The sequence below is a fragment of the Cheilinus undulatus genome, linkage group 18 (genome assembly GCF_018320785.1).
Source record: "Cheilinus undulatus linkage group 18, ASM1832078v1, whole genome shotgun sequence".
NCBI classification, from domain to species: Eukaryota; Metazoa; Chordata; class Actinopteri; order Labriformes; family Labridae; genus Cheilinus; species Cheilinus undulatus.
Genome location: NC_054882.1, coordinates 24,868,070 through 24,889,893, shown reverse-complemented (window position 1 = coordinate 24,889,893; position 21,824 = coordinate 24,868,070). Strand labels below are relative to the sequence as shown.

General features: G+C 41.0%; 1 protein-coding gene across 9 annotated transcripts in view; it reads right to left on the bottom strand.

The window, feature by feature from the left end:
• The window catches only part of tmem260 (transmembrane protein 260), a 48,172-nt gene extending 26,756 nt beyond the window's left edge, over positions 1-21,416 (bottom strand). For 6 of the 9 annotated variants that reach the window (XR_005993308.1, XM_041812851.1, XM_041812844.1 and 3 more), the window contains exons 1-3: positions 21,285-21,416; positions 16,037-16,068; positions 9,660-9,811 (exon numbers count right to left, since the gene is read on the bottom strand). Coding sequence is in view for 6 of the 9 variants with exons in the window: in XM_041812851.1 (XP_041668785.1) it covers positions 9,660-9,811; positions 16,037-16,068; positions 21,285-21,393 (293 nt within the window). In the remaining 3 variants the exon portion in view is untranslated. Of the gene's footprint in view, positions 1-7,116; positions 7,225-9,646; positions 9,812-16,036; positions 16,069-21,101; positions 21,192-21,284 lie in introns of those variants that run through there. The other 3 variants (XM_041812846.1, XM_041812849.1, XM_041812850.1) reach the window with 3 other exon arrangements.
• Positions 21,417-21,824: the final 408 nt, after the last annotated feature.

Below are 21,824 nucleotides of genomic sequence, written 5' to 3'. Positions count from 1 at the left end.
TGCTTAAGTGCTAGTTATGATTTTACGTGGTATGTGCACGTGTAACTTTGACAACCTCAGATCAGGCCAGTGACTCACATCCCACTGAGATCTTTGGCAACCCCCCAACCCCCCAAGATTGGGAACCACTGATGATATAGAGTACATGTAAGTTTAACTTCTTGAATTAAATCACAGCTAGAAATCAACTTTTTCATAATATTCTATTTTTAGATGCATTTGTATTCATGTCTTTAACTATCAGACATTTCTTCACAAACTCATGATAAAGATTTAAGCCACAATGCTTTCCATGGATGTTCAGCAGTCTTTTTCTATGAAGGTTAAAAAAAATATACTAAGGTGATTCTGAGGTTGACAATGTCCTAATCTTTTTTTCCAGACCATTATAGACAATATCAGATTTGAATCTCAGACATCACAGCCTAATTTTCATCCTGCCACTAAACCACTCACTTCTCCGTCTTTCCTGCCTTCTCCGGTGTGTGACGAGGGGGCTGTCTGCTCACACAGAGAGAGGAGGGTAAATAAGGGTCCCAGCTCTGCCGCTCAGACACCCCTCCTCCAGGAGAGCGCTGCAGTGCACCAAGTGCGTGTAAAATTAATCACCACAATTCTGCTCAAACAATGCAGCCACTGACATGACAATTTCTCCCAGAATGCCATCTTAATCTCCACCCAACACACAAAAATTACAGGAAGAGAGGGAAAAAAACAATTTAGAAAAATCCTGTGTTTATGCAATTCTCTGAATACCATTTTTTATTGCCGCCTTTTCCAACAAAGTCATTAGGCACACACCAGTGATACATAAATGTTGCTGTATAGATTCCATTAACTAATTCTGGGTGAATTGTAATTGCCGAGTCTGATCCGTCTCCGTGCCTGGTGCCTTATTAAGACCGCCTGTGGTGGGTGAGGAATGTAATATTGACGTCCGAGGCAGACACAATCTCGGGCCCACGGGCGAAAGGAATATTAAACTGCTACTGTATTCTGCTGTCTATCTCGCCCTCCTCCCTCCTCCGCTCTATCCCCATCCCATAGCCAGTAATGAGGAAATAACATCTTCATTAGACATCTGTTTAACTGTATTAGAGGATGAGTCCTGAGGGAACCATTGGTCATGCTGAAGATGGGGGGGAGTGAAGGAGGTCTGTTGGACTACAATATGACGAATGAGATACTGCAAAAATGGAACAAAAGGTCTACAGATTGGGGCCTTTTAAATAATCAAACTTAAATGGTCCTCTGCATTTTCAGCAGGGCACAGAAATGGCTGTATTCTCTATGGGAGGAAGATTTTATCCAAGTATAGCAGATGTGAGAGGGAGGGGCTGTCCTACCACCTGCAGGAAAGGTGAAAACCTCATCCAACAAAACAACTCTATTTAACAGTTTCCCCAACTTCACATCACAGTAAAAATATCTCTCCACAAATAGCTACAAAACAACAATACCCACATACCTGACATGACCCCCAACAAGAAACAAACAGCCACACTCTTATGGAAAAACAACCCACCTGAGTGAGGAGGGAAGAGCGCCATCATGACCATATGGTGGAGGTCCTTATAAGGAGATAAGGATGGCACCACGCCCACACTCCGGTCCTCTGAGGTATCAGCTGTGCAACATGGGTACACATAGGTGGGGGAGCCTCTCTCTGAATATAAGGACTGCCAGTGACAAGAGAGGCCAGACCCGTTTGGTGTGCTTCAACAGCCTTGTTATGTAATCGTGTGATCAAACAAAAAGTGCTGATGACTGAGCGTTCAGGGTTGTTTTTCTGCTCTGATGGCTGTCAGCAGGCTGCCGTGTCTGCTCCCGGTTTCTCAGGATAAGCTCAGGAATGGAGAGAGAGATTCCTCGCAGGTAGCAGAGATTCAGAGCAGCTTTAGCAGATAAACTGTGAAACGAGAGAGAGAGAGAGGGCGCAGAATACCGAGCTGTCTGGATAATCCTGCTATGAAGGGTGCATTCCTCCAGAGACTCACTGCTGAGGCCTTTAGCATTCAACGGGGCCAAATGTTTCCATCTGCGAACCTCTGAGTGCAATCGATAGTAATTATCATTACGTCCAGCATCCTCAAAGGCTTGTCAGGCCGTGGTGTGAAAACATAACAAGACGTGCAATTTGGCCATCAAACCATATGATCAAGCCAAGAGAAGTGTAATTGACAAATCAAAGGGAGGCTAAGTGCTACAGTTTAACTTATGCAAGAGAGAGAAGTGGCTTCCAAGCCTATCAACTTACATTCCCCCACATTAAACACGGCAATCTGGCCGACTAATTTAAATTGATACATCAAAGGCTTGCCATGTTGGGTATACTCCAGATGAATTTCAAGGTCTTACAATTTACTGTTTGAGAGAAACTGCCTTCAAGTATCTGTATTAACTCCAATATAGTTTCCATCTGAAAATGATCACACAAAGGCAGATTTGTTTGGCGGGGGGGTCTACTTCACTCAGCTGAGAGAAAAATGAAGTAAGAGAGCTTTTGGCCACAAAGCAAGATAGTCAAGAACTTAACCTAAGATTCAGTACTTATAAAAAATCAAACAATATGGATACCTGCTTACTGAATTTGGGGTAGTTTCTTGTTTTTTTAACAACCAAAGAATGCAGGCAAAGTCCCACACACTGTCTAAAGTCCACATATAGACAAGCACCATTTCAGTAATTCCAGTCTTTACTCTTAACCAAAGGCTGCGGTGCTGGCTGGTGAAAGGGACAGAACACTGTCTAAATTTGACAAATACATTGGCAACATTACGTCTTAACACACTGATATTTTTAATGATGAAGTGCGTTCTCACAAAAGTCAATCTGTACCATGTCCAAGAATGCTTGTGACAAAAATTCCAGTTTGTTTGACAAGTGTGAATGCTCTGTACCACACTCAGGCAAGGAGCACAGATGGAAGCGGTGTGCTCTGGCACAATACCATTGCTCTTGCATGTGCCCATGCATGGGTGTGCAGCACTGTTTGATCATTCCGATGGACAATCACTTTAAACTAAGGGTGCACCGATTGCAGTTTTCTGGCCAATCACTGATCTTTAAAAAGCCTGACCTGCTGATTCTGATTTTTGCCAATACCGATTTTTTGATAACTGACAGCATACACCTTCAATGTTCCAATCTTATTTTATTGAATAATATTGAACAAAACCCGTAAAACAAATCAAACTTGTAGTTTTAACTGCACATGAGGTAGTTCTCTCAAATATAAATGAAAAGTTTAGAGCATTGCTGTCCAAACTACTAAATTATATCAGTTCCTTTAGTCTTTCAATTTTCACCTTTCAGTAGGTAGAGGCATATGAAACCGATCTTATCCACCAATCTTATTTACAAGAATCGGCCGATTGCCGATCTCCTAAAATTAAGGAAATTGGCATCGATACCAATCTTCGCCGATCGATCGGTGCACCCCTACTTTAAACGATGGCAAAATGTTATCATAACTCAAAATAGGCCATAATGCAAGTAAAGTTGCTGTCATTTTTCCTTTTTGCTGGGTCTTTGAGACTTTCTGGGAAGCTGTGCTCAGGTCACGTTGGGCTTAGGACGGTGTGAGTGCACACCTGGCAGGGGGACAGCTAGCATGCTTTAGCATGGTACAGGGCAGGTGTGGAAAAAGTACAGGACTGTTAAACTCAAGTAAAAGTTGCAGTAAAATATAGATACTCTGGTTAAAATTAACTTCAGTAACTAACTAACTAACTTCAGTAAAAGTGAAAGTGCTGCTCTATAAATCTACTCAAGTAAAAGTAAAAAGTATCTCAATTAAAGTTTACTTTAAGTACTGAGTGGCTACTGAGGAGCTGTACAGTAAAATATGAGTTTTCCTCATTGGTGAAAACAACAACAAGAGAACAGATCCAACCAGGCTGTTCAAGTAAAGTCACACCTCTATAATAAAGTTAAATACACAGCAAAATTGACACTGTTACTCTTTGAAAGTGTTTGATATTTTACAGTATGATAGAGCTGCAGTAATTCTTGAAAACCTGTGGCAAGGTTGGTCTCTTCTGGCAAAAACAGACTCAAACTCACAGCAATGCAATTCATGATGATGAAGAATATGGTCTTTGTGTGCTTTAGGAACACCTAAAGTCTCAGACAGGAACTCTAACTTGGTGGATAACTTCACTCATGGTGCAAATGTGTCCCACGTCAAAAACAACAACAATCCACCAGAAACATGACCAAAAGAACCCTAGTAGGGATCACTAAACAACAGGCAGCATCTAAACACAACTAAGCCCTCTGCCCAAGGGCATGATGTGAAACTCTGCCCACACAACGCCCCAGATTTGAAAAGGCAGTGGGCAGAGCTTAACAGAGTTGAACTAATAGTGATGGATCAACACTGTCAAATAGCAAATGTCACAGTTCCCTAAGGTCCATAAAGTCCAGAACAGAACAGATTAATGTATTGGCTTGGACACTCAGTTCATTGAAAGTGTAATGGCTGTGTTTTAAAAAGTGTGATGGCTGTTTTTTTAATGTTTTATATGTTTTCTCTTGCCTTTCCTCCTCCACTCTGATGATAGCTTAATACGGCACTATTTCAACTTTATAATCTGACCCATGTTCCAACTGTTAACACTGAGGAGGCAGGATTTACAATCCATACCAGTCAGTCAGTGGTTAGCTCTGTTGCCTTAAAGAAGTTCCCTAATTCGAATCCTGGTTGGTCAGGTCCTTCCTGTGTGGAGACTGTTCCCATACATGCACAGATGCTCCAGCTTCCTCCCACAGTCCAAAGATAAGATGGTTAGGTTATTTGGTGACTCTAAAATGTCTGTAGGTGTGAGTGTTAGTGGGCCAGGTTGTTTGTATTGGCCCTATAATCGACTGGTGACTGGTGACCAATGACAGGTGTGATAATCTCCAGTTTACTGCAACCCTAATGGGACAAGCGTATAGATAATGGATTGATGGATGGACTGCAGCCAGCTACCAAGGGGAGCCCTAAATCTTTTGGCCTCACTCCCAGGCAGCTGTTGCTACATCCATCCTAGTATGAGGTCTATATTTCAATGTATCCAACATTTTAACAAACTTACCAGGGAAGTGTGATACAAAACATTTCAGATCTTATTTATGTTAGGTATAGATAGGTCCAATTAAGAGAGCAGCTATGAACTGATAGTTTTGGCAATGATATAGCGCAACTTCTATTCCTGTCTTGTCCATCTATTGAAGCACCCAAACACCTCCATAATAGACATGAGGGGGGACCATCCAGAGAGCCCACACCCTCTTCATCCTCCTCATCATTTGCCCTTTCCAGTAACCCCTTACCAGGAAACGTGTGCCAGCTGATCCACAGCCAAAAGCTAAACCACTGAGCAGATAATGACTAAAACCTTTTATGCTTATTTTTCAAATTGAAAGCGTAGATTATACGTTCATACTTAAGGGCTTATCTGGTGTGACCGTGTGATCTGGCTGAATTCCTTACAACCCATCATCCCTTTTTGGGGGGGTTGGAGGTCCTCATAATGACTTTTAACTTGACCGTAATCCAAAATTGGATCTAAATCTGCAGAGATTACAAACAGGGACTGCAGTTAACATGCACACTGTAAGCCAAATATCACCCAGACTGCATGGATATTTTCTGGCCACAAAGTAACTGTCTGTAAATGTCTAGCCAAGAGCTGAGTCCAATTTACTGATAACTCATCAAGTGCATTAGGACTTGAGGGTAGTAGTGGGATACAAAGCCAAAACGCCTAAAGGAGCACAGTGTTTCTTCCTTTTTTGGTCTTCCCTTGTTCTTTTACTTTACTCAGTCCCATCCCTTAAGAATCAACAAAACCATTTACAAAGAACCAACAAACCCACTCTTCATCAAACAGAAAAAAATGAAATTTAAGGACCAGGTTGACCTCTAAACTATTGAAGTATCCAAGTATCCGAATAGCATTCAACCATTTTTTTCAACAGAGAGAAAGCAAAGACAAAGTCAGAGGAGTACTTGAGTTTTAAAAATGAGACATAAGCACAAATGAGGATGAGGATATGAAAACATATAAATCATGAAGAAAGCTTAAAAAATCTTCCAAAATAACAACTAAAATCAACTATAATTAAATGATAAAATAAACAGTGAATTATGTGCATTTTATTGATAAACACCTTTGGAGTGTTTGTCCTTTTCCAGCACCACTGCCTGTGTTTGAAGATGCTTTATAAGTGATGCCAAGAATTCCTGTAAATAAGAACTTTAGATGACATCACAGCACTAAAGTCTGACCTTCCTCCCCATTTAGACTCCACTGCATGGGATATATTTCACATCAATCTGGCCAACCACCCATAGTCTGTGTTTGGGAAGGGCTGAACCTTTTATAAAAATCTCAGAGGGTGATTAGGCAAACTCTATGTCTATTAAATTCAGTACAGACCGATGAGAGCAAAAAAATGCATGACATAGTAGACACCAGGATGAGTTTATCATGCAGCTGCCATCGTTGTTCACGATCATTGGAGCTAGCTACTAAATCAAACTCTTTCTAAAGCCAGTTGGGAGAAAAGCAAAAAGAAATTTCACCAAGGAAATTTGTAAACCCTGCAGTTATCATTTACATTGCCCTGTGTTTTTAAGGCCTAGTCAACATGTGGGTGGATATTTTTAAAACGCAGTGTTCTAGAAACATCTTTGTCCACAAAATGCAAAAATGCACTGCTGTAATTATCAAACCATGTCAACAGTCTGTCCTTTACTGTGCAAGTGAATCAGTTTACTCACACTGATGAGTGAAAATCTGTGTATGTATCTGTAAGAATGGAGAAACTTCTGTAGCAAGTCCAGTTAGCACCACTTTGGCTGCGTCCGCCATTGCTATGGAAACAAAAAGTAGCATCACACACCAGTGACGTAAAGCAGAGGAGAAAGTGGCGCATAGTGTGATGTTACAGGCCAAATTCTGTGTTTTACCCATCTACATGGAAGCAGGGTAAAGGAGTATCTAAAATTCTCCATCCTGAAAGGAGTTGTCAATAAGGCGTGTTTACAGTGACCTAAAAATGTACATTTGTGTGTGTAAGTAAGGTGAAAACACTAGAAAAACATTTGTTTTTAAAAATACCCACCTTCGTATAGACAGGGCCTAAGTCAAAAGTAGCAGGAGCCAGATACCATTCATGAAGCCAAAGGAATAATCCTCTGAAGGCTCACACGAGTTGGTAAAGAGATCTTGATTGCCCAAAGATGGTCTGCAGCTATGACACCTGACGAGCTGCAGCTGTGACTGCCCAGTACTCCTGCCCGGCTGAACTAGCCCGCAGTGAGAGAGAAAAAACACACAGAGCCTCCTCTCCAACACAAAAACAACAATCTAAGCACAAAATCCAAAAAAAACACAAGATCAACCATGACACATCAACCATGAATAGCATGCTGTAGAAACAGCATTATTTCCTAGGTTTGTTGCACAAGAAATATTTGCATGAACTCATACAGTGTGGTATACTGTGTCATGAACATGTGGTTAAAAATCACATTAAACAAGAAACCACTGGGAATGTTTGGCAGCATGCAGAGTGCACATCTCACAAGATTCTACACACGTTTCTTTCAATCCCTTAAAAATGCTCCTTCTAACCTGCAACAGCTGAGCAGCACTCCACTGCGCCAAGGTTTTGCTCTGACCTAAGGTGAGCAACCTTGCCCTGATTAGAGGGCAGAGATCAGAACTGGGAGTTCACGTCGGAATAGTAGGGCAACAGCTGAATATTTTACCCTTTTTTTGGCTGTTTTTTCATCCATTCCATTGAGTGAGTACATTGGGACGTTGAAAAGTTCATGCTGCGCTGAAAATAGACCTGCATCATATCCCCAGTGAGGCACAGTGGAGTGGCGATTCATGGACACACGCCAGTGCCAGACTAGAACAGGGGCAGTGGAACTGCTCTGATTGACCAGAGAGGGAGCGATTTGCTCTGCAATAGGACTCGCCAGCAGATCATGCAGCAGCTGTATGTGGAAATTGGAGGTAAGTGATCTTTCCAGTAACTTTCTAAAAAAAATTGCAAAAATCACATTCTTTGTTGTCTTTTTTCTTGCAGTGCCTCCTACACCCTGCCAGTGCTTCTGTCTGCCACCAGCCAGCAAACTCACTTTCATTTGCACCGCAATCATCTGTAAATAAACTCATTTCACCTACTACCTTGGCTGATCTGCTTCTGCCTCCTATTTAGCAAATCATCACAATTTGTGTTGATACTATCCTACGGCAGCAGCTTCAGGCATTACAAATAACTATACAGAAATGGCCTCATACTACTGGTAGTCTTGATTGTTCTTGTAGGTCATTAAGAAGCATTAATATTCATTTCAATCAGTTTCATAGCCTGCAAAAGACTCCTCACAGAAGCTATGAAAGAAAAAGGGTAGTGCGACATGTTTTTACTGAGCCTATTTTATTATTTTTTTTTTTTTCAGTCTTTAAATATGTTAAACTGAATTATTGAAATGTATGAACGAAGCTGGCAGATTTGAATTCACCTCAGAAAGCAGTGATGCTTTTAGTTTGGGACTGATCCAGTCTGGGATAAGATCCAGTCCCCTGGGTTGCACTTCCTCCCCAGCCTCTGGCCTACTGCACGAGGACTGACCCTTTACTCTGACCTACTGCAGACCACCTGGCATCTTTCTGGTGGCCAAGCTCAAATCAAGAAGGCCCAACACAAAACTTCCTTTTTTACCTGCTTTCACCATACTAGCACTGCATCTTAACAATCTGCAGAGGTGTACAGAAGGAAGGAATTACATCACATTCAACAACTCCTTTTCTGGAAGAGTAAACTAGAAGAATATGACAGGCTAGGAAGTGTCCTCGTGTGCATAAACAGGGACAAAAAGGAAAAAATGTCGACACTAAGCTGCCACCGACAATGCAATGTGGGAAATCACTTGGATCAGCATAAGGTTGATGCAAGGCAGTCCAGGAGATAATCACACACAAAGAGGAAAGGGTGAAATACTTCCTTCATGAACAGGGTCAGCAGCAGGTGAAACTGCAGGGTGGTAGATGCACTGAAGAGACCGAAAAGTGAACTCATAATTGAGCGAGGGGAGAGATGTAGAAGAAAAGGGAGGAGGAGGAGGAGCAGAAGTAGTCGTCTTGTTCACAGATAAGAAATCGTGCCATGTCAGGATTGGGAACACGCTGGGCAGTGGTGTTAGTGGCAGGGAGGGGGGGGGCGTGGATGGCGAGTGGGGGCTGGAGGGTGCGATAATTGTGATATACATACACACGCACTCTCACAACGGGTGGCTGATGGGTAAACAGGCGGGGCAAGGCGAAGGAAAGGAGGAGGGCGGCTGGGCTCTGCTCCTGAATACTGAACAGAGGATCAGGGACGACACTGCTGGTCTGTCAGGACCCAGAAATACCATTCTCTGCTCCAGACAGCATTGACATGCAAAAAGTCAGTGAGAAAATTTAGAGGGACCCCAGAAATGTCTTGATTTTATTGTTGCTTCCCTTGGACGTGTGACTTTTGTCGTATAGTTGTGTACATGCAAAATTATCTGCTGTCTGGGCTAAAGTTTTTACAACAGAGCATTCTAAAAACACAAAACCTTTAAGAATAAGTGAAAAATAGCATAAAAACTTACTTTCAATACCTACCTGCAAACAGAAATGCACAGAGTACCGCTAGCTGCAGCCCCCAGCAGACTGCTCATCAAGTTGACGCTGTGGGCCGGGGAGAGGGCGGGCAGGAGGCACATGGCCAGGCGAGCTAGAAGGGTAAAGATAGGGTATCCTGGAGGATGCGCCACCTGAGAACAAAAAAGGACAGTAGCATAAAATGCACACCCAGAGACAAAGTTAGAGATGGCACAATGATGAACATCGTTTGGTTGAACTGATGTAGGATTGGGTGGTATCCATCCATCCTTTCCAAAATTTTGTCCAGGTATATGGCATTACCACAAAGTAGTGCAGGGCAATTAACAAAGTTTCAACTTCAATCCCCATTTTAGTTTTCCATGATAATAAAATAAGATAAGCATGATTAAACAATCACTACACCAAATGCTGTTTTGTGCACAGGATTTATCATGTGGTAAAATTTCAGCATCTGGCCAGAAAAATGATTATTTTTGTTGATTATTTTTATATATAACTATTTTGATATATTTATGTTTTTTTTACTCATACATATTTTCATGTATTGTTCTTGTAAGTGTTAAGAATGATGCATTTTTTGCAGATGTATTACAGATGTTGTCAAATTAACAGGTCATTTTGATCTTAATACCAGTCAAAATAATTGTGATTATGATTTTGCCATTATCTCACAGCCCTACCAATAGGTGATTAAAAACTAGGGCTGGGCAAGTAATCCCAAATGAGATCAAAATGCAAAATGGTCTGCAATTTTCAAATCGCAGACACTGCAATATTTCCTTGACCTGAAATGTGTCAAAACACCAGTTTGATGCCATTTTTTATGCAACAGAGATTTTATGCTATAAAAATTATGCATGCATTCAAATAACTGTTTTTGGAAGAGTTTACAAAAATCCTACCTTTCCTGTTTCTTCATCAAAATGAGAATAACATAAAAACAATTATCACCCCCTTCAGTATTGCAATTGATGTCAAATAACATTGTGCTGGTTTTAATATAGAATGGTTTATTGCTTGTGTTTCCTGAACAATCCATACGATGAGGAACCAAAAAATTATCGCATATTAAATCACAATCGCAATATTAGGGGGAAAAATTATGCAATTAAATTATGTTCGCAAATTGTTCAGCCCTATTAAAAACCACATTAAACAAGCAGGTCAGACCAAACACCTGCCTGTGTGCACATGCACGTGCAGCGAGCAGGGCAGAGCACACTAGGGGTGGGCGATATGGAAAAAAAATCATATCACTATTTTTTTATGGCCAGAACACGATCTCGATTTTATCACGATTTTTTTTTCATTAAATTTCTAAGATAAATTTGCAAGTTAGTGACCAGAAAAAAACAACCTTTTCTCTGATTTTTCTCTATTTCTTCTGCACCATCCTGTTGGCCAATGCATTATATGTATGTGTGCATGTGTGTGTGTGTATGTGGGTGTGGGTGTGTATGTATGTGTGTGTATATATATATACACAGAGGTCTTATCCCACAATATATTAAAGTTCCAAACATTTGTTTTCCTGCATTCTGATCTATTCTGTCTTCTGGAACCAATTTTCTGCACCACTTTAGTATTATGATGTGTGTCTTCATCTGTGTTTTAAAATCTGCTTCACTGTTTATTAAGCACATTTTGACACTTTGATTTGCATTTTAAAGTATATGGTCTTTAAAAAGAATTTCTGCTGCTGAAGCTTTAAACAAGTAGCCTGTTCATACAGTATGCAATTTGACATCACATTTACTTCAGCCTTGTTTACAGACTGCCAAATAAAGAAAATATAAAAATGACACACATTTGACAAAATTTTGAGACATGTGGCTATGCAGTTAAGTAGTGACTGTATGTTATTTTAAAGCAATTTTGATTTCTATTTTAAAAAGGTTGTGTATACGTTGATTTACTGCTCTGAATAAGGCTGTGATGAGCAGTGATATAAAGGTGTCACACTGGAACCTGCCTGCTGCTTAGAATGAAGGAGAGAAGAGGAGGAAAGGCAGGATTAAGTGCTGCAGCAGTATGAATGTAGGCCAAAGAAATGCATGTAAATCAATGATTTTACTGTTTAAAACATTTTCTAATAATGATGCATGTCTGGACCCCGTGGACATCACCGCCTCCCTCCGTAAAAAGACGCTGATGTTGCAACATTTCACCTGTGACTGCGTTATCCTGTGACGTTTACTTGCCAGATGGAAAGGCTTGTAAATTACTCGGAAAATAATAATTGAAAGCAAAACAATGTCGGCTGTAACTGTTAAGTCAGTAGGCTACCTGCCTCAGACATACTTTACTCCGCTGAACCGCGGTATGCTTCATCTCTCTCCTCTGTTTAAACCTCGGCAGACCGGAGGACGCTGTCTTTACAGCTCATCAAAAAAAAAACGTTGATAAGCAGATTGTGCAAATAAATATTTTTTTGCACACTAATGGTTCAGAAAACCAAGACAAAGCTTCATATAATAGTTCGAAATCATCATGAGAACTAAATCTTTAGTTTCGTTTTCACTTTTAGCGTGAGTCTCCACTGCATTTGGGAGCAGAAGGAGAGGGGGGGAGGGAGCAAAGAGCGAGAAGTAGTAGAGCCGATCCTACGATAAAACAGATTAAGCAGATCGCCAGTACATTCTATTTCTTCACGATCTGAGATCGTCTTATCGCGCACCCCTAGAGCACACCTCAATCATTTCATTCAATCCTTTGACAAAATGTTTTGAATCTTTAAAAAAAACTATAAGGAGGTTTATTACAGGGGTGCTGGAAGCTATATAGGTCCTTTGCATTTTAGGTTCTTTGCAGATGATGTCATGCAGCAGCAGAGAAAAAGTGATTTCAAAATAGAGAAACACTACCAAAAAGTTAATGTTTTAAGCAGTTTATAACTATCCCAAGCGTTCAAAGTGCGACAATATAAAAATTCTTAATTATTCAGCTACTTGTGTCCTAAAGTAGTATTGTATTCAGGCCAAAGCAAAATATTTAAAAACTCATGGAGAAACAGAGGTGGGCAGGAATTAAAAAGCCTCTGTCAAAACCCTCCCGCACAACACTCAGGTATGGTCCGTTTCCTCAAAGCGGTCCGACTTGGTTCAGCACAGTTTGGTATTTGGTTTAGTACATTAAACTCTGATTTACCCATGTTTCCTCAGTTGAAGTTTGCCGTGTCTTTTGAGACATCCAGATCATTCGGCCCGGCTAAGTAGAGCTGGTTGTTTGGCTCCAAAACGGCTCTTTGTTTGGTCACAGTTTGGCTTTTTAAATGTGGATTTAATAACAGCAAAGGATGGAGGAAAGGACACTGACTCTCAAAGAAGAGCTAGCTACTGCAGCTAACTTAAAAGTGCCATTTTGTAGAACAGGCTAATTCATGAACAGCTCTTCATCGCTTGGTCACTTAAGGTTTATCCAGCTGATAGTCTATCACCTTTTCAATTAAAAGCATGTTTGTAAAAACGTGAGGATTTTTTATATGTTTAAGGGGCTCAGCTAGCCTCTTAGCGGTGTACAAGACTCTAGACTCTTGTCGCCCTTCATCTGACTAGACTACGCTAGGAGGCCTGCAGGACTGAGTATTTGTGATGTTAACCAACTCCATGCCAGGTTAATCTATTCAACTTTAAGTTAAGTGCAGGGATTGTATCAATAAATGTTGACATTTTCTGACAATTGCAGCATAGAGATCCATTTAGGACTGTAAACCACTAACATTCCTCCGTTCCCCTTCATTCCTAATGGGATCACATGATTGCAAACAACCTAGAGCTGCACTGTTTACACACTTCCCTGGTGAACTGAGGTTCATCAGAAGAGATAAACAAATGGAAGTTTTGTTCCTATTTTCCTCTCTCTCTGTGCGCAATGGTCCATATCTGTCCTCTTTTCTTCCCTCCCTCCCTCCTAGAGGAAATATGAGAAATAATAATCCAAAACTTTTATTGGACAGGATCCAGGAATGTGAAGTAATGTTTTGTGTGCATCTAAACTAATAAAGAGAGGCCATAAAAATTATAATCGTTTATTGTGCTGTTTATTTTGCATTGCAAGTTTCATCCAGCCACGACTTCCTTCTGCAGGAAGCTTATAAAAAGTTGCAGATGACTTCAGCACCCTAAATGAAGGGTTCCCAAACTTCTCAGCCTGTGACCCCAAAAATAACAGCAGAGACTGGGGGGCCCCCACTACACCTGGAGGTGGTTAAACAGTACGATTCTGCAAGAAACATCATATACAAATTTAAGTTTTAGGGAGTTTTTGAACAAATTACATTCATTTAAGCACAAATTTCATGTATTAACTATGGCTTTATTTCAAAATTAACTAATTTAAGGATTTTTTTAACAATAGTGGAACAAATATACAACTTTAAATCTTTTTTTTAATTATTGTTTTTTTGTCTTGTTTTTTTTTTTAGAAAGCACCCTGCGACTCCTCTTCAGCGTCTCGCAACCCCCCGGGGGTCCCGACCCCCACTTTGAGAACCACTGCCCTAAATAACCAACAGCTATTAACTTCATCTAAATATCCCATAAAAAGGGGTTAACAGAAGTTTTAACATTTTAAAAACTGTTGTTTGTTTTATGTGCTTGATTTTGCTGTTGCAGCACCTCATCATCAAGTTTTTTAACTCACATTGCTATGGTTCAATTAGTAGTGCATGTTTCACAGTTTAACATTAGAGAAGAACATCGTGCAATGCCGTGTGGAGAGCGGTGCCATGCCATGAAGCACACATTTCAACAGCATATCCTTTTAATAAGTTTGTTGTTTGACAAATTAGCCCAACATCCCTAACAGGAGCTCTTTAATCACTTTTATAGCATCTTCACACACAGGCAGTGGTGCTGCTGCTAGAAAAAGACACAAACTCTTAAGGAATTTATCATAAACATGTGTATTACACAGCACTGTCCTGTGGCATCTAAAACAATACCGTGGCTCCTTTTAAATACCCCTGGATATGGTATTATTGCCTATATCTAGGAAAATTGTAGGTATTGTACTTTTTTTAAAGAAAGAAGAAGAGTGAAAGCAATACTACAAAAGCTATAATAAAATTAGGAGAAAAAAATCAAAGTACCTGTGTACAAGTGGCATTAAGGAGAAGAAAATATATGTTATTTTCTTAGCCAAAGCTAAGTTCGGAGAAAATCTAGCTGCTGTCTTGTCCTTACTGAAAGCAAATATGTTACACTGTAGTTTTTAGTACTGGAGAAGAGGGAAAAGCTGCCTAGTATGACCGCAAACTTACTCCCTCTTCTTACTTCTTTTCCTCTGGCCTCTTCCCAAGGACAGTGCCGCTCCCTAGAGCCCCCCGCTGGAGCACGTGGTGCTCGCCAGCCCCAGCCCCCCAAACCACCTCCGAGCTGCAGTCATTCTCGCCTGGGGGATCTAAGCAATCACAGCAATTAGCTACTAAGTCTCCTCCACCCAGATAAGGGCTCAGTCATTAAACACAGACTCATTCGCTGGCCCTGATAACATGAGCCACGCAGGCGGGGAGACAGGGCAGCTCTTCTGATGAACGCAGAGCTGCGAGAGGTGACAGTGTGGCTGCATCACCGGTCACCTCAGACGCAGCAAAGGCTCGGTTACATACATAAAAACTTGACCTAGAACAGAGGGGAGGGTTGCAGACAGAGCATGTAGGTCAGGAGAAGTCACAAAGCAATAAGGAACAAGTTATGTCGAGAAAAAAGAAAGCAATTCTGCAGACAGCTTGATGAGTGTTAGCGTCAAAAAGAGCATCAGTTAAGAGTCACAGAAATAGAGAGACACATGGTGTAAGGGGGACAGGGATAGAGGCAACAGGGGGCACAGGGAAGCAGAACTCAGAAACTCTGGGGATCAGAAAGGGGGGCCAGCAGCCTGGGGCCCAGGGGTTGGCCTGCAAGGCCCTGGGGAGGCCTGAAAAGCAGACAGGCAGGCCACACGGACTGCAGCACTAACGGCAGGATTACTGGCATAGTGACACCGACACAGCCTCCCTAAAAGGATCACAGCGGCGTAATAAACTTTATTAAATAATAAAACTTATTATAACTGTTAACCCGATTTAGTTCATTCTTCGCGGCTTACACACACACAAAAAAAGAGGGGTGGATATAATAAGCCTTATACCGTACATAAGGCAAAGCCTACAAAAGCCATCGCCTTACCATTGACTTTAATTGGATTTGAAAAACGGGTTGCAAATTATAGCATTCTCTACTTGCAACTTAGTAAAATAAGTGCATAGAAAAGAAGGGGAAAAACCTGTGGACTGAAAGTAAATTAATCTGCTTTCTGCCCATGCTTAATTAAACTTCCTTAATGCTTATAAGAGTTAATGAGTGAATTGATTAAACAATACAGCTAATACTTACCCCCAGCTCACAGGCAGTGGTGATCAGCTCTCCTGTGAAACAGAATAGGGGAGGAAATTAATGTAAACCCAATAATTATTATTAAGAGACAAGTCTGCTCCCAAAGTTTTCCCAAATCAAATACTTGCACTGGGGTTTTGCATTAATTTGCCAGGATCAAAACCTACAAATCTTCCCAGTGTGACATTTCCTAAGCGGCACGCTCATTCTCTTCATCTCTCGCTTCTCCCCTGATGCCTCCCTCCCTCTCTCCAGCACACACAGATATAAACACACACACACACACAAACCATTAGGCTCCCTCTCTGTCACACAAAGACACACACATATGCTGATCTGAGAATAATGCCTTCAGTCCCATCCTCCCCAATGCATCGGGGTCCTTTCCTTTCCCCCTTTCTTCTGCTGCTCTACGTGCCTCTCTGTCGCTCCCACACTCCCAGTGTCTCAATGTCTCCTTTAGTCCGTCGGGCACAAACAGAAAGGCAACGTTGGTGACAGTCACAGAATGAGGTAAGCTGGAAAAATAAGAGCCGGTTGCACAATTTTTTGACAAGCTCTGTGTGAGGCGCAGCACAAAGTGAAAAGAAAACCCCTAAAAGCTATTTGAGGGAGCTTTAACGTATCTGGGCACAAACCCATTTGTGCCAGAATACACCCAGAGCGTTTCAAATTAGACTGATTTCTCACCCAATGTTTGCATCTCCCACTCATGAAAATTGAAATTTGGTTCAGATTAAATGACATTGATAATTTTTTAGTTCAAGACAGCTCCCTCTACTGGTACTAGGTGGGTAGTCAATACAATAAAAACAGAGCCCTTGTTTTCTACAGAAGCAATGACAAGATAATAAGCCTATATTTATCCTTTATTAAATCTATATGGATTGCAGAGTCAATTTGCAGAAAAATCCTTGTGAAAATACAGCAAAACAGTTTTTTCCAAACACACCACAGTCAGTTATTTTTAATCAAGCATCTTGAAGTGTTCAGAAAACATTCAAAACTCAAAATAAACATTCTCCAGCGCAACAACTTGGGCCCAGATTCAGCCCCAACAATTATAGAACAGAATGGCTGCATTTCAGATGGCATTGGCTGCATTACATATTCTGCAACCTTGCCGATACAGTGAATTATTATGCCTAAATTTCTGCCACATGAGGAACCCTAACTCTTATCGCTCTAATGGACCATGAAGTCAGAACTCCTCCACCTGCACAGCTTAAATGTTTTCACAGCTTCACTTCACCTGGCATGAGCCGCCAGCTACCTGCCATCATTTTTACATCACACTTTCCCAGCCCTCATCAGTTCCTCAATTTCACTCATTTCCCCTCAGTAGCAGCACACTTTTACACCATTCAACAGAGAAAAACTCTAGCTAATATTGAGCCAAAACATCCATCTCGGAGCCACAGAGATGCAGTTCTGCAGCCCCACTGCTAAAAAAGGAAAATATTGACTCAACGGGGTAGCGGCATGGGTGCCAAGAGTCTTTGTGATAGTGGAGCATGGGCACCCACACCAGTCTTCCCATAATCCCCATCATTTCCACACTCCACATTCCTAGACAACAGCGTACCCGCGGGGCTGTGCTCAAGCCTCTCCAGGGCACATCACACCTAAAGAGATTAGGACACAGAGACGGAGACCTGGAGAATTCGGAAGGGTGTTCAGCTGGCACTATCAGAGCGGGCATCCTGCACCGTCCCTAAACACTGTGGAGAAGGGGCTGGCCATTTTTTCAAAGGCCTGCGTTCGCTCGGCAGCAGCACAACCAGCAGGGGCTACTCAGCTACTCCAATTGCCTGCTCTCACCTCGTCTCCGCTCTCTCCTATCCGGACGAGCTTTTCATACGCTTTCATTTTGCGAATTGTGCATTTCCCCTCTGCACAGCAGCAGCTTGTATGCCAGAGCCAAGCAAAGCTAACAAGCAGAGCCTTCATGCCCTAAAGTCCACATTTACAAGTTTGTAACCTAGCTATCACTTCAAAACACTGTTTGTAATTGTGCAAGGCAGGCCTTTATAAACTGCATTACAAGTATGTTGGAAAACACATCGCCCTGCAACACAGGAAGGTGCTGATTGAAGACATTCAGCTCCTATGTTAAGCCTTAAATTTAATTCATGCACATACATGTTCAATTCAAGCAAACCATATTATTTTATAAGTCAAGGCTGGTCAACAGTCCTTTTTGATTATATGTGGTGTCCAAGTCTCCCACCATGCTGCTCCAGTCTTTACAAAAATATTACTACCTTCCTCTTTACAACTTCAGAGGAAAAAGCAAAACAGTTACATGTGCAATGATGTTAATCATAAAGAAAGAAATAACACATTTATCATGTTCCTATTTACAAATTATTTCCATGGATAAACTTCTTGAGGTACTATCTTGTTTTAAGAGGGTCCAAACAGAGAAAAGAACTTTGACTTATAACTAGATGAATGACAAATGTTTCATTTATGTGTGGAGGAAAGGAGGAAATGTACAAAACAAGTATGGTGATTTTGAAACCTGATCTACTTACATGTTCTGACTGCATTTCGTTAGAAATTTGTGTAAATTTCCATCTTAATGTTGGAATATGATGCATTTAACTTTGAAATACAATCCACTTCCCTTTTAAACGCTTGGAACCCCAAGACAGTTTTAGCTATTTGTGGTCTGCCTGTGTTTTTTATGCAAAAATGTCTGTAGAATCTCAACCCTTTTAGGCACAATTAAGTTGTGGTTATCTATTTTTTCAGGACAACCTGTACTATCAGAATATCTGTGTTTCAACCATATCAGATAAATGTATTAAAAGTTGTATGAAGTAAAAGAAAATCTCAAACTTTAAACAAATCACGGCCAGATCAACAACAAGCACGACTTTTCACATCGGTATTCAGTTTCTACAGCCCTGGTCTATAAGGAGAAAAAAATAACAAACAACCTAAACTATCACTCTAAACTATCTCCACTTTGGTTGCTACCAACAAGAAAACAATAAAAGAAGAAATTCAAGCATTGTGATTGGCCCACTGGCTGATAGGAAGTTGTCGTCTTTTATTTCTGGTGTCAAAATGGACGACTGATAGCAATATTGCTGACATTTTCATCATGAAAAGCATGATAAATAGCCACATTATCACAGATTTAGCGAAGTGGATTTGTAGTATCAAAGCTGAATAAACCCCAGGCTTTGTGCCTGGATTAAAAATGTTCTGAAAGGGATATAAACGCCAGGAGCCATTTGTAGATTGGCAAAAAAGGTAAGATTCCAATCACACTTCATACTATAGAGATATGTTTTATCTTTCCTGAGATAATGTAAACAACCCATGTGCTACAGATTGCAATGGCTGGCAATCTAGGGTTCAGTGGTTAGCCTGTGTCACGACAGTCTATACCCAGCTCACGTTCTTTATTGTTAAAGAAATGTCTATGTCCTTTCCAATATTTCTGTCTCAACAGATATTATGAGGATGCTTAAAGAGGTAGTGAACACTTTAAGACTTTTTTTTTCCAACTGTACACTGAGGTATCTGACTGAACTATGATAAAACATATCAGTGTTGGTGTTAAAGCTGAAATTTGCACCAAACTGATAAAAATCTGGATTTTACGGCTTTTAATTAGCTCAAACAGACATCTGCCTTGAAAAAACTTTTCTGAAAAGGTGGGGCTTATGTCACAAAGTCTCTATAAAAGGTAGAGCGTTACCGCCTCTAACTGACTTTACCATTCAGAGACCATTCCCATCCTCTCCTGCCTGCACCTGCACTGTCTCCGCTCTGAGAGCTTCGGCTATAGTAACGCCGCTGCTCGAGCCAATGGACCGAACAGGTTGTGCTCAGAACCACCACGACACTATAGCCTGTGTCAGGGGGGACTCTGGAGGGGAAAACTCCTCCACTTTAAAAGATCAAAATGAGGCAGCAGTGCTGTGGGATTCTGTCTGTGTCTCTCTCTGACAAGGGGACATCACTGTCACTCTCGCCTCATCTGAAAAGCCCAGTCCTTTTCCCCCTCCCTCCTCTCGGAACCAAACTGTTCCATTTCTGTGCATTTTTTGAATTACAGAGGTGGGCAGATTTAGCTCTGAGCCAGGGGTTCACTTACACTTTAAGTTACTTCAAGGCTTCAGGTCAAACTTTAAGGTCAGGGGATGGGACTCTAGGAGTCTCTCCTCTCTGCCTGGACTGTTTCTCCTCGTCCAAGACTCTGTAAACAGTTCAATGTCAGCCATCTGAGTCTCCTGTGTCTTTTTCTCATCTCAGTGTTCCAGTAACTTCCTCATCAAATTGGCGTTGTTGGCAGGATCTCAACACAACAAAGACTGGTAAGTGTGCATATTTTTATTCTTTGTCTTATACCCTATCAGAGTTTGAAGAAATAAAGAAAAAAAAAAACTCCATAATTTGGCTATAATCCATAAACGCCAACTGAAAATAAACATGTCTGGTGATAATTTCAAAGAGCAATTTTGATACTTTGAAAATGTTACAAATATTTGTTAATTCTACACTATTATGAAAATTTTACAAATTCTAAATGGCTCTCTGTTAATTCCAGTGTTACAGAAATTTAAATAATTCTTAATATTCTCAGAATTAAACTGCAGTGGTTTATTATTAGAGGGTGATCAATGGTGGGCTTGGTAAATTCTGCTTCATGATGAAAAAAAGAGCAGATCATTGAAGGATCAAAATGCAATGTTTGGCTACCTTTGCATCATTGCCTGTGTTTCTTTTATCTCTTTGTAATACACTTTGAGACTTGTGAAGTAAGTTTTTTTTGTAGTGGGCTGAATAGAAAAAAAATGACAATAAAACGAATTTGCAAACCCCAATCATTAAAACCTGTAACAATAAGACATTTTATGAAAGCGTTTTTTATTTATCTTGTTCGCACTTTTCAGATTAAACCTGATACAACAAATCCCCTTTCTTTATCCTGAGATATTTACTCAGAATGCATTACCTCAATTGGTTTCTGCCTTACTATATTTAGAATGCAGAACTATTAAGGTTGAATCCTAAGGAAAAAAAAAAACAAAATACTGACTCATACCCTAAAGATCTGGATGTTGGTACAGGCTCAGGTTAATCATTATGCACCTGTTCCTGTATCACTTCAGATCACATCCGATCAGCTGCAGCAGCCACACAAACACGGAGCTAAGATTGGCTGACCTGGAGCACAACAAAGCCACATGACCAGAAGAGACGCTTAAGCTAGCAGGCTAGCACCAACCTGAGTCTCCACCGGGAACAGTCTTCTGAACACAGGGCACATAGAGAGCAGCGACACAAGCGACCGTAGCGCATGTCAGCATCCAGCTTGTCCTCTGCTCCGAAGACATTTTTCTTTCCGTTTTTTTCCAGCAACTTCTACAGCCGACGATGTGGCAAGCTAGCTCTCGTTAGCATCCGTACACTTCAGGTGCTAAGGACTGCGAGTCGAGCTTTGCTGGAAAGTTACCAGTTACCCGAAAACCGAGGTAAATGTAGAGCTAAGATAAATTTGAGTTCCAACAACATAGAGTAAATATTTAGCTTTACGGTGTAATGTGTGCAGGATTTACGCTTAGCTTAATTGAAACGTTCCTGTTCCCGGGAAGAAACGAGTTGTTCTCGCAAACTTACAAAACTCGCGAGACTTCTGGACGCTCCGTTCCTAACGGAGTTTGGCAATGTTATTCCTTATCTACATTATTCTTTAGCCCTGTACGGAGCCTTATATGTCTGTTTGTGCTTCAGCTCCTGATTCTCTGTTACTCAGAGGCTTTACAAC